Source organism: Anolis carolinensis, chromosome 3, assembly GCF_035594765.1.
Source record: "Anolis carolinensis isolate JA03-04 chromosome 3, rAnoCar3.1.pri, whole genome shotgun sequence".
Taxonomy (NCBI): Eukaryota; Metazoa; Chordata; class Lepidosauria; order Squamata; family Dactyloidae; genus Anolis; species Anolis carolinensis.
Genome location: NC_085843.1, coordinates 258,025,185 through 258,037,377, shown reverse-complemented (window position 1 = coordinate 258,037,377; position 12,193 = coordinate 258,025,185). Strand labels below are relative to the sequence as shown.

The 12,193-nt window shown below is 39.0% G+C and overlaps 1 protein-coding gene across 1 annotated transcript; it reads left to right on the top strand.

Moving 5' to 3' along the window:
* The first annotated feature begins 41 nt into the window (after positions 1-41).
* Positions 42-4,534, top strand: serp1 (stress associated endoplasmic reticulum protein 1). The gene is made up of 3 exons (XM_003218186.4): positions 42-271; positions 565-640; positions 3,150-4,534. The coding sequence occupies exons 1-3, from the start codon at positions 188-190 to the stop codon at positions 3,188-3,190; spliced, it is 201 nt and encodes a 66-aa protein (XP_003218234.2). The 5' UTR covers positions 42-187; the 3' UTR covers positions 3,191-4,534.
* The last annotated feature ends 7,659 nt before the right edge of the window (positions 4,535-12,193 follow it).

Sequence of the window (12,193 nt, the reverse complement as noted above, 5' to 3'; positions counted from 1 at the left end):
CGGTCGGGCCGAGCGCAGTTGGGGAAAGGCGAGGAAATAGGAAAAGGGGAAGGTTAGGAAAGAGACCTTCCTTTGACGCGCTTCCGGAAGGGCGTGGCCTGCGTGAGAGGGGCAGTTGCTGCTTACGCGGCGCCTTGGCTGGAGGCGAGTCCCGCTCGGAGGGAGCAGCAGGGAAACAGCCGCGAAGATGGTGGCCAAGCAGCGCATCCGGATGGCCAACGAGAAGCACAGCAAGAACATCACGCAGCGCGGGAACGTGGCTAAGACCTCGGTAAGGAGGGAGACTGTCCTAAGCAAGGCCTGCAGGAGGGGAGAAGCCACCTCAAGCAGGCCTGTGCCAACTGGAGGCCTCCAGGTGTTTTGGACTTCAACTCCCATCATTCCTCACAGCCTCAGGCCCCTTCCTTTTCCCCCTTAAGCGGCTGAGGGGGAAAAGGAAAGGGCCTGAGGCTGTGAGGAATGATGGGAGTTGAAGTCCAAAACACCTGGAGGCCTCCAGTTGGCCCAAACCTCCTTTAATCCTCTTCTTCTTTCTCCTGATCCCTCTTGCTCTTCTTCCCACAGAGAAACGCCCCAGAGGAGAAGGCCTCGGTAGGGCCCTGGCTGCTGGCGCTCTTCATCTTCGTGGTCTGCGGATCCGGTAAGTGGGTCACCAGCAGGGTCAGGCCAGTGAACGTGTGTGACAAGGCTTTCAAACTCCCACAATTCCTAACAGCCTGAGGCCCTTTCCTTTTCCCCTTAAGTAGCTCAGCTAAGGGCCTCAGGCTGCTAGGAATTGTGGGAGTTGGAATCCAAAACACCCAGATGGCCCAAGTTTGCCCATGCTTGCGTTATAGATTGGAACAGAGTTCAAGGGCTGCATAGGAGGAACCTTTTCCTCAAGGAATTCTAATACTGTATTTGATAAGTGTTCAAAAGAAACTGCGTGTGAAGGGAGAAGACAGGAGCAGAATTCTAAACAATCATAACAGATTGGAGAGATGAGCCAAAGCCCATCTCTATCACTGATGAAGGACTACAAGGCATGATCATCAAGTTTGCAGACGACACCAAATTGGGAGGGATAGCTAATACTCCAGAAGACAGGAGCATAATCCAAAACGATCTCAGCAGATTAGAGCAGTAGTTCTCAACTTGGGGTCCCCAGATGTTTTTGACCTTCAAGCCCCAGAAATCCTAACAGCTGGTAAACTTGTTGGGATTTCTGGAAGTTGTGGGCAAAAACATCTGGGGACCCCAGGTTGAGGACCACTGGATTCGAAAGATGATTGGCCAAAACAAATGCAAGATACTCCACTTGGGCAGAAAAAATTAAATGCAAAGATACAGAATGGAGGACGCCTGGCTCGATAGCAGTACGTGTGAAAAAGATCTTGGAGTCTTCGTGGACAACAAGTTAAACATAAACCAACAATGTGAGGTGGCAGCAAAAAAAAGCTAATGGAATTGTGGCCTGCATAAATAGGAGTCCAGTGTCTAGATCCAGGGAGGTCATGCTACTCCTCTATTCTGCCTTGGTCAGACCACACCTAGTATCACACTCTGTCCAGTTCTGGGCACCACAATTGTGGGGAGATGTTGACAAGCTGGAATGTGTCCAGAGGAGGGTGACTAAAATAATCAAGGGTATGGAGAACAAGCCCTGTGAGGAGCAGCTTAAAGAGTTGGGCATGTTTTGCCTCAGAAGAGAAAACTGAGAGGAGACAGGATGGCCAAGTATAAATATGTGAGAGGAGGGAGCAAGCTTGTTTTCTGCTGCCCTGGAGACTAGGACACGAAGCAATGGCTTCAAACTACAGGAAAAGAGCATTAGGAAGAACTGTTCATCTGCAGAACTCTGCTCCAGAGTAAGGTGGAGGCTCCTTCTTTGGAGGCTTTTATGCAGAGGCTGGATTGCCATTTTTAAGAGGTGCTTCGAATGTGATTTTCCTGCTTCTTGGCAGCGGGTTGGACTGGGTGGCCCATGGAGTCTCTTCCAACTCTATGATTCAGGAGGCTTGACAGAGAGTATTCTAGGGAGAAAGTGGCAGGTGAGCAAATGTATCCCAGGATCTTATTTAGTGACATGGACTTACAGCTTCAGTGTGAGTTGCAACAGCAATGACTGCTTTGTTACTCAACCCTGTTTTAAGAAATTTGCCCTTTATACATCTTCATCTGTCCAGGTTCTCCTTGTAATCACCTTCCCTATCATTGACCTTATGTAGGTCGACAGGAATACGTTTATGACGGAGACTTTCATGTAAGGATTGTAGAATTTTCTATCATTGGAAGATGTCTCAGCTCAGTGGAATTCACTTCCTAATAAATATGTTCATATTTGTGCTCATTATGATTTGAGGCTTGCCTGTTTAAATAGCCAAATCACCTACGAGGTAGTCTTCCTGCAATCAGATGCCTTTGAAAAAGGCTTATGCAAATCAAGTGCTCTAAACACTGTCATTAAGAGTGTCATGTGCTTAGCTGATCTCTTTAACCATAGCAACTTCAGCTTTGTATATCCATAGGGATTAATAACAGTATACTGTAGTAATATTGGGTTTTATTATTTCACTCTTTGGTTTTACACACATGTTTAAAATAAAAGGCCTAACAAAATTATGTTAAAGAAAAAAACTTGATATCTTATGATAAAGTTTATTTTAGCAGCTGACATTCGTGATAAGATCAGAAACAATTATTTTTAAAATAATAGATTGTAAGTGAGCTATACATAGTATGTCCATATTCCATGGTAAGGAAAGAAATAAAGCCTTCATCTTTGGGAACCTTGCTAGCTTTTTAGAATAGCAGTCTTGTTTATGTTCCCCTTCTAAGTAAATATATATCAGATGGAGTCAAAAGTGACGTAGCTAGCATCACACTGATAGCTAGAATGAGTTGCTTTCAACCAGGAAGATGAAACGCCTTGCCATATGGTAGAATTCACTACTTCATAATGTTACGATAATGTTTACATAGAACAAGAAAACATGAAAGTACATCCATATATAGTATATCAATGCAGTTTTCTAATATTAATTGAAACTTGTTCATGGGCTTTTTGAAATACGTTGTATTGACTCTTGTCTTAATGAAAATGCCTACAATTCTCTAACTTTTGACAAATTCTGTTGTTCACCAACATCTCAATGTTTTTCTCTTTGTAGCTATCTTCCAGATTATTCAGAGTATCAGGATGGGAATGTGAAGGATCAAATCTTTATACAAGATAGCTTCATTTCTCCTGTGAACTATGAACTCTCATTCCTGATGTTTGATAACTCGGAATTTAAATTTGCTGTCATCTTGCTTCTGAAGAACTTTCCATGTTGACCATATGTCATTCCAGGTTCCTTCACAAATCATTCCAAGTTTTCTAGTCCATGCCACAGTGCCTTGAGAAAGCACCACATGTATAAAGCAATAAAGAATTATTGTTAACTTACAATCGTGGACCTACTTATTCTGTGAATCAAACTCATGCTTTCTGTTGAGATATTAAGTGTAAGCAGTGTAGATACTTAGTGACCACATCATATGTAAACACTGATCTTTGTTCATCTTCTGTATAAATGGAAGTGGTTTTATTTAAAATTAAGAAGTTAAGCTTATCAGATAGTGACTGTATGGCTAGTTGGAAGCACACTCATGCAAGGCAGTTAACATGTGTGCTGTGGCTTTTGTTTATCTAAAAAGAACATCTTCTGTATGTGTAGCTTAGTTTTATCATAGCATGTGGCAACTTAACTCTTAAATGATTCTGATAAAAGATTTCATTCAATGCTTCCTGGGAGATTGTAAACAATGTAATTTAAGACCAATGGCTTTATAGATTATATAAAGGAGCAGAATTCTTCAGTCTTAATGTGCCAGAAATTTCACAGAAAATGCTTAGTTGTTGTATTGTACTTTGAGTGTCAGTGATTTTATACCATAATTCCTTTGGGGCAGTATGGGCAATAGGAGCAATTCCAGTTAATATGGTAAAAGTGCAGAAAAATCATTTGGTGATTTGTTCCATAATATTGCAGTGTTCACAGTAACTCATCCAGAGAGCACTAACATGCATGCAGCCTGAATAGCGCCCTGCTTGTGCTGAACACATTAATAGGTTAAATATACTGCTGAATCCAAATTTTTATATTGCTGTGACTCGAGCCATTTTTGTTACTCTACAGCATGTTAATTTCAGAGAAGTCTTCAGCAGAAAGGTGTAAAGGAAAGTGGGTTACATTTTCACAGGGTAGTAGACTCAAAAATGAAATGTCTTTGCCACTTCTAACAACATCTTGTTAAATAGCATAGCAAGAATGTGGTGAAATTTGGCGCTCTTTCAGGAAATGCCTTATAAACAGGTAATTGGACCACAAATAAACTATTTAAAGGGCTGAGTGAAAGGTTAGCTAGGTATATGACTCTGTAATTTTGCAGGGCTGTATGATAAATGACTGGAAGGCTATGTTTTTACCATGAGCTGTCAGTACATTCTGTAAATGGGAATCGCTTGTTTGTAATCCAAGAATTATTTCCAATAAATTACTTCAAAATCTGATATGTGTTAATTTTGTACGTTTTTGACACACTAGGATTTAATTTAAGAATTAATTCATAAACTGGTTTTTGTTAGACATTACAGGCCTGTTTGATGCAGCACTAAAATTTAGGGTAGCCCATTATGGTCAAATTGCCTATTTGACCATAATATTGGTATATCGGCAAAAGCACAAGGCCAAAAATGGTGGTGATTGGAAGGTTGGGAAACTGGCTTAGTCTGAATTGTAAGCTTCCTCAAAGCCTGTTTGTGATCCATTTCATTATAAAGTTACACAGAATAGGTATCATATGACAAGATTCCCATTGAGCACAATGGAGAATCAAAAGCACACTGCTTAACATTTTGGCTCTAGTGTCACAATAAGGCATAACCTGCAGTTGAAGATAACATATTGAGATTTGACAGCTCTGTCTCATGACACTCAAAGCAGACATGGAAGGGCATAATAATGATAACAATGATAAATGAGTAGGAATGAGATTGCCGACTGTGAAATATCTTTGGGACTCCACATACAGAAAAAGGCTGATAGGAAGATAATAAACTAATTTGAGAGATGGTGCTAGAGCTATATCCTGGAGTCCTGAAAGAACAAATTGATGGATTCTAGAGCAATTCATGCCTGGGCTCTCCCTGGAAGTTAAGATAACCAAACAGAGAATGTCATACTTTGGACATGAGAAAACATGGATCTTGCTCTACAGGACTGCCAATCTTAATATTTTAACAGGTCCCTGTGTCTTTGCAATGTGACCTGGGTATCTGTAAAGATGTATCCTTTCTGCCCACAAAATGTTAGGATAAATTACGTAAGTGGTGCTGTAATTCAAAATTCAATGTCAAAAATTTTGCTGGAGTGGAAAACTTGATAAAATCACCTTCAAGCCTTTTGGGACCTGCCCCATTTATGATGCAACTTCATTACTGCTTTCATTGTCTCAGCTGTTTTTAGTACAAGTAGGCAGAGATTCCTTCTGCCCATTCTAGATCTTGTTTACTTCCACAGGTCTTTGGCTTGGGCTATTATTAGAAACCCACATTCTGTTACAACTCCAGCTTTTTGGGATCTTGATAACTCATCTCATTGTCAGGGGACAGCAATTTGGGTGACCAAGCTTATACCTTAAGTGACAGGAAAAGGATGCTAGATTATCTATGCAAAATGAAGATCTTAACCAGTGTTAAGAAGTTAAAGGGTTGTATTAAGATAGAAAAAATATAAGACGAATGATCCTTGGCAACAACAGTCCTGCAGGTTTAGAGAACCTGTACATACGTATGAATCAGAGTGTGCTGTGATTACTAAAAGGTTTAGTGCTATTCTGTGATTAATATCAAATACAGTGTCGATATCTCAAGAATATATTATATTCTTGCTTTGGTCAGATCTCACCCTGGAGTATTGCCTCCAGTTTGTGGAGAATGACAATCTGAAATGTGTCCAGAAGAGAACAACAAAAACGGACCCAAGTCCAATGGAGACTAGGTTATTAGGATAACTGTCCCATGATGATCAGGGGGCTGCTGTAGTCGTCTTGCATTCTTCTCTGGTATCTGATACAACATTCTTTGCAAGGCATTTATAGGTTAGTTTTAGTACTTCTATCATTCTGGTGGATTTCAGACTTGACCCACCTGTTTTGCATGCCTGAATTCTATGACTTTTTTGAGAGCTGTTTTTATTTGTCATGTTTCCTTCACTTTGAACACTGGTTGAAGCTTGCTTCTCATTCCATGGATGGATTTTGATCCTGTAATCTGCCTTGGAGCCTTATTCCAGAGAAGCCTAATTATTCTATATGCAGGCATCCTCCTCACTTCTCTTGGTAATATGCTATATTTTCTGTCCTCCCTTCTCTTTCACTTAAGCAGTTTATTAGCAGTATTTTAACTTGTGTGAATATATTTCCAGGGCTCAAGATTAATTGGATTTTAGCTGCCTACCTTCAGTGGAAGATGCTGAGATATCTGGCTTGTAGTTGTATGTAGAGTAAGACAGCTGGGATGCTGTATGTTTGTTATATGTTCGGTAAGACAGCCACTCAACAGGTTTCCCCCACTGTCATGAGTGAAGTGGCTGAATTCTTGAGTAACAGTGTGTCATGGGCACTACTCTATGATGGATATGTTACTGCTAGAAAAGAGGTTACCAGTGTGGCTTTGTTCTCTGCAGTTGAAACTATTGTTGTTTCCTTCTCAAGAATCATGTTGGTGTATTAAATAGCAGAAGTTTCTTTTTATATCAGATATGGGCTGCAGCCCAACATCTCCCTCCGCATAGACTAAATATCTGTGTGTGGAGATATGGTGTGTTAGCACTATGCAGCCCTCAAAAATAATAGCAACATTGCACAACACATTTCAATGACGGGTGCCATTGTGCAATGTGCAAATGCACAGCCACAACTCTGTTTTTCCAGCAGCGGAGGGGAAACATCCTGTACTGATGGGTTGCTCCTCCCATTCACTCTAATAGGCAGGAAGAAGTTTATGGTAGCTATCCATTTCCTGGCTCTGCTGTCTTCTTGTCACTATTCTGTCAGAAGAATATAGTACAATCCCTGTTTCAACAGGACTGATATCCGCAGTGTCATTTATCCACATCTCACAAAATATGTCATCTCTAAACATTTTCTCAGGTCTCCTGTGACTCTATGGTATTCTCAAGCCAGAAGTTCTTCATTTCAATAGAGATCACTATTGTGTATCCACACAATGGAATCCAGGAAAATATCTCCTGTGGATACAGGAGTCATGCAATATATCAATTGGCAATGGTGAATAATTTGCTTGACATGCTTATGTTACTAAGAGAATGTTTGTATGTAGTTCAAGGTTACAAAAACATAGTTGCACATATGGTGTCATTGCACATGAGTATATATTACCATTGGCAAGTGGAGGTGCACTGTACATTTTGCTTGCACGTTTGGTGTCCTGGTTCAGTTGCCATTCAACACAAGGGTCGTATTGTGAAATTGATGTGAACCCCAACATACAGAAATGTACAATGTGCAACCTGAGTTAGATATACAGTAGAGTCTCGCTTATCTAACATAAACGGGCCAGCAGCACGTTGGATAAGCAAAAATGTTGGATAGTAAGGAGGGATTAAAGAAACGCCTATTAAACATCAAATTATGTTAAGATTTTAAAATTAAGCACCAAAACATCAAGTTTTACAACAAATTGACAGAAAAAGCAGTTCAGTACATGATAACGTTATGTAGTAATTACTATATTTACGAATTTAGCACCAAAATATCGCAATGTATTGAAAACATAGACTGGTCCTGACCAAGATTCGTAATATGATACAAAAGATGCTACAAATTAACATAAAGATGGAACCCAAATATTATCTATTAGGATTGCTCAATATTAAGGAAGATAGAAACAAGGAAATTCTTTTCAATTATTTAGTCACGGCTGCAAGGATGGTGTACGCCAAGCTTTGGAAAGACAACGAAACCCCGCAGATAAACAGCTGGTACAAAAAAAAATACTTGAGATAATGAATATGGACACACTGACATACTTACTAGCAAATAATAATGGCAGACGAAAAAAGCAAACAAATTGGGAACAAATTAAGAGTTACTTAAAAAAAAGAGAATGTCAAGATATTGATCTAAATCCCTGGAGAATTATATAAATATTTTAATGGTGGGGGGGGGGGGGAGAGAATAAGGTAACTGGGCTATCACTATACGATAACTCAAGGAAGCTTTAATATGTAAAGATGTGGGGCATTTGATGGAAGTCACATAAGGGATTTGGGGTTGTGTTTGTGTTACTGTTTACAATGTGATACACACACACACACACACACACACACACATATATATAGAAACATAATAGTAACATAATCCCAGAATATATATATATGTGTGTGTGTGTGTGCATCCATTCATAGGATATCTTATGCAATCTGTTCTTATTTTATGTATTTACTTATATACTAGATAGATAGATAGATAGATAGATAGATAGATAGATAGATAATCTCTTTTTTCTTTTTTCTTTTTTTTAATAATAATATTATTTTCCCTTTTCCTTCCCCTCTCCTCTTTTATGTCACTTGGGTCAGCACCAGTTCTGTTTGGTTGCCATATAATATGTAGTCTTGTCTGTCTCATTGCCACTATGTTTGTGTATTACAATTGTAGAAAAGCACTAATAAAGACAATAAAAAAAGAAAGAAAACATTGACTACAAAAAGGCAGACTGCACTGGATAATACAGAATGTTAGACGAGCGAAGGTTGGATAAGCAAGATTCTACTGTACTAACATAGGATAATAAGGCTGTTATGCTGAGACTGCAAATCTGCACACATTTACTTTTAAATAAATATTTCTCAGTACAGGAGAATTTATCTCTAAGTAAATGATCAAATCACACTGTATAAACTAATGACTAGCTTAAAATATCTAACAGACCTACCAATACACATATGTGTGGCTTAAAATATATTTTTCTGCAAATTACTTCCAATGAGGAATGCACACATTAAATACAAGAAAATGTCTCATATGTTCACAGGCTTGCCATGTGAGCTAGTAAGAAACTTGTTCAGAAAGATTTATTACTTGCCTTGAGCAAATAATAAACTGTATGGTTGAACTACAAGTTCTACTTGTATGGATTTCATCTGAACTTTAAGCCTTGTTCCATCTTATTAAAATTGATGTCTCATCTGTCTTTTCAAACACTATGGATGTTATTTGTATCTTGGACTTTATCCTTTCATTAGAAGCTTAAGAAACGAAAATTAGAAATCAAAGTTGATTAAACAGTTATATATGTCTGAGGATACATCTCACCAAACAATAAATTATTTGCTTACATAGCATTGAGCTATGGTAGTAAAAGTGGTCATCAAACTGTGTTTATTCTATAGTATAGATGCACCCTTAATTTCCTACAACAAAGTTACAAATATAATTACAAGTTCGTGTAGGTTGTTAGGGTTGTCTTTAGCAACAACAACAAAAAAATACAAACATGGAAGGCATAGGAATAGGTTCCTACATCACAAAAAAGAAAAGCAGTTTAATATATTTTAACTAAATTTTCATACCAAACAAATCAGATACATATATAAAATATCCAAGTAATTCTTGAATAAAGAGGATTTTTAGTCCATTAGGTTCAAGCCTTGTCATTGCCTTGCTAATGATACTTGATTCTGTCCAGGAAAGACAAAATCTTAAGAATTCCCCATAAGATAAATAGATGACACCAGATTTCCAGATTACATACAGATAGTTCAAAGCTAGGTGGGAACTGTGTGGATCTTCACATACTTAAACTCACTTCGTGGATCAAGTGGCATCACTAGACTTTGGAGGGGAGTGCAGATCATGCTGGGTGAAACTATCAGGAGTGACACTTAAATGGCTATCTATAAACTTTTTTGAAATTTCCTAGCTGGATTTGGCACCTTTGGGCAATGCAGAGCCAGGCAGGTCCATCAGGATGCTTGCTGGCCATGTCCTCACAATGATAGACAGGTATCCCTGGAATTCTGGGCTCTGGATGGAAAAGAACCCATGAGGATGACACTAGAAGTTACAGCACTGGGAAATACCTATCCTAATAGCAGCACTGAGTGTATCTCACAATCCCCACCCAGCTTTGACCTATCTGTATGTTGATATGTGGCATTGAATTATTGCCAAACTGGAAGCCGCTCTGATTCCCCTTTGGAGTAGAGATAGAGTGGGGTAAAAATGCAGTAAATAAACAAACAAATAAAATATCTGCCACTTCCAGCAGCCCTAGGTACAACACCCAATGTTGAGGAATTCTGAAAGCTACAGTCTAGCAACATATGGAGGACCTGATTTAAACTGTAGACTTGAAAAGGGAGATTGTTAGCATGTTTATTCAGAAATCTTGTGAAATAGATTAGACTGAGGCATAATGACTGGACTCAATCACTAGGAAGCTTTAATCAAGAATGGATTTGATCCCAGACCATATAGTCACGTACACCTTACTGACTTGATTGTTTTCCTCTCTGCTTGCCTAGTCAACATTCCTCTAGCTTGGTTATATTTTAAAACCTCATGACTACCTCAACATTAGTAACAATAAGTGTATGATATAATTCATCTCTGATTCGAAAGGGTCTCAAGAATTTTGGTATTTGGAAGGTCAAATATTTTGAGATGCTCTTCAGACAATAGAAACAGCCATTCCTAACTGAAGAGTGCAGTCTGGTAATAAATAGTACAGTTATGTATTTTAGAACTTCCAGTGTGCTGACATGTATTAGATTTCCTTAACTACACTCTCATAAGATATTTTGCAGGGTAGCTACTCGAACAGCTCATGTCTGGGATTTTCCCCATCTTTTTCAAAGCGCCACGTCATTAGCAAAGCTTCCCTGAACCAGGGGAGTTTCATTTCAGCTGTACCTCAGCTGCTGTTTATCTTCTGTTTTGTAGTGCCGATATGCCCACAGGTTCTGAGTATCAACAATGGTGTCAGTGTTTCCCTTGATAAACCATGCAATGGGTGAGGAAACCTTCATTATTTTGTGGTTTCTTGTTAAAAGGTTATAATTTCTAACCATAACAAAAAAAAAAACAGCTGCTCTGTTGCATAAGAAACTCTACCTCACTCCCTATCCAAATTTATTCTTTTGTTCTGATCTATAATATTGTAGATTTTGCTGTAGTAACCACTACATTCTCTCCGGGGGAAAGAGAAGACAGGTAAGTGGTCCTAAAGCACACACAGCACTATATTTGGGCTTTTAAGAAGTCTGGCACTGCAAACCTGTTTAGGTCTGAGCTAGAGCATGCTGGGATAACCACATTTCTTATTGGGCCAATCAGTTCTTCAAGTGCTTGAAGAAACTTGCAAGCACTTTTCTTTTACTGCAACCATTATCATTTGTTTCCTTCCAATCCATGAATTGCCCCTCTTCATCCATGCCCCCCAATCACAGATGAATTGCACAACTCATGAGTTCACAACATTGTGAGACTGGGTCTTTGCAATTAATTACTTCCACAAGTTCACAAACACTGTCCCTTTAAACACTTTAAATATAAATAAAAAGTAAAGATGCATTACTAGACTTTTTATACTTTGTGTAGTTTGCAAGGAGTGTGGGGACTATTCTGGATCTCCTTCTCATTGCCAAAACAGCTCAGGCTGCAGTTTACAGCAGTTTACTTCCAACAAACGGCTGAAACACCTGCAACATGACAAAGGATAGTTAGTAAACAGTTTGAAATGGCCTAGTTAAGAAGCGAAATCCCTATAAATGCCTGGAACTAACAGTGTGAAACTATGCAATTCCACGAATTAATTTTGTTTTGTTTTTTAAAGGAAGCAAATGGGGTGATATAGGAAAGTTATGGCTTTGCAGTCAGAAGTCCTGTCGATCTGATCACCACTATGACCCTGGGGAAGTGAAGTAGTTCAAATTAACCCCCCCCCCCCAACCCACATACACACACACACACAACATGTCCACAATAACACAATACAGTCCCCAGATTCACTGTGCTCTTTTGGATCACTGCAACACCTGGGAATACTTTTGAACACAGATTCAAAGCACTTTCAGCTGCATAAAAACATGAATTCTCTGTTTTTTGAAAATACTTCTTCAACATGAATTATTGACTATTTTGG

What these genes read in the sequence shown, in the direction of transcription:
- serp1 (XM_003218186.4), top strand. Translation starts at nt 188, where the DNA reads ATGGTGGCCAAGCAGCGCATCCGGATGGCCAACGAGAAGCACAGCAAG. An exon ending in GGAACGTGGCTAAGACCTCG is followed by an intron (nt 272 to 564) that starts GTAAGGAGGGAG and finishes TTCTTCCCACAG; the next exon opens with AGAAACGCCCCAGAGGAGAA. An exon ending in CTTCGTGGTCTGCGGATCCG is followed by an intron (nt 641 to 3,149) that starts GTAAGTGGGTCA and finishes TTCTCTTTGTAG; the next exon opens with CTATCTTCCAGATTATTCAG.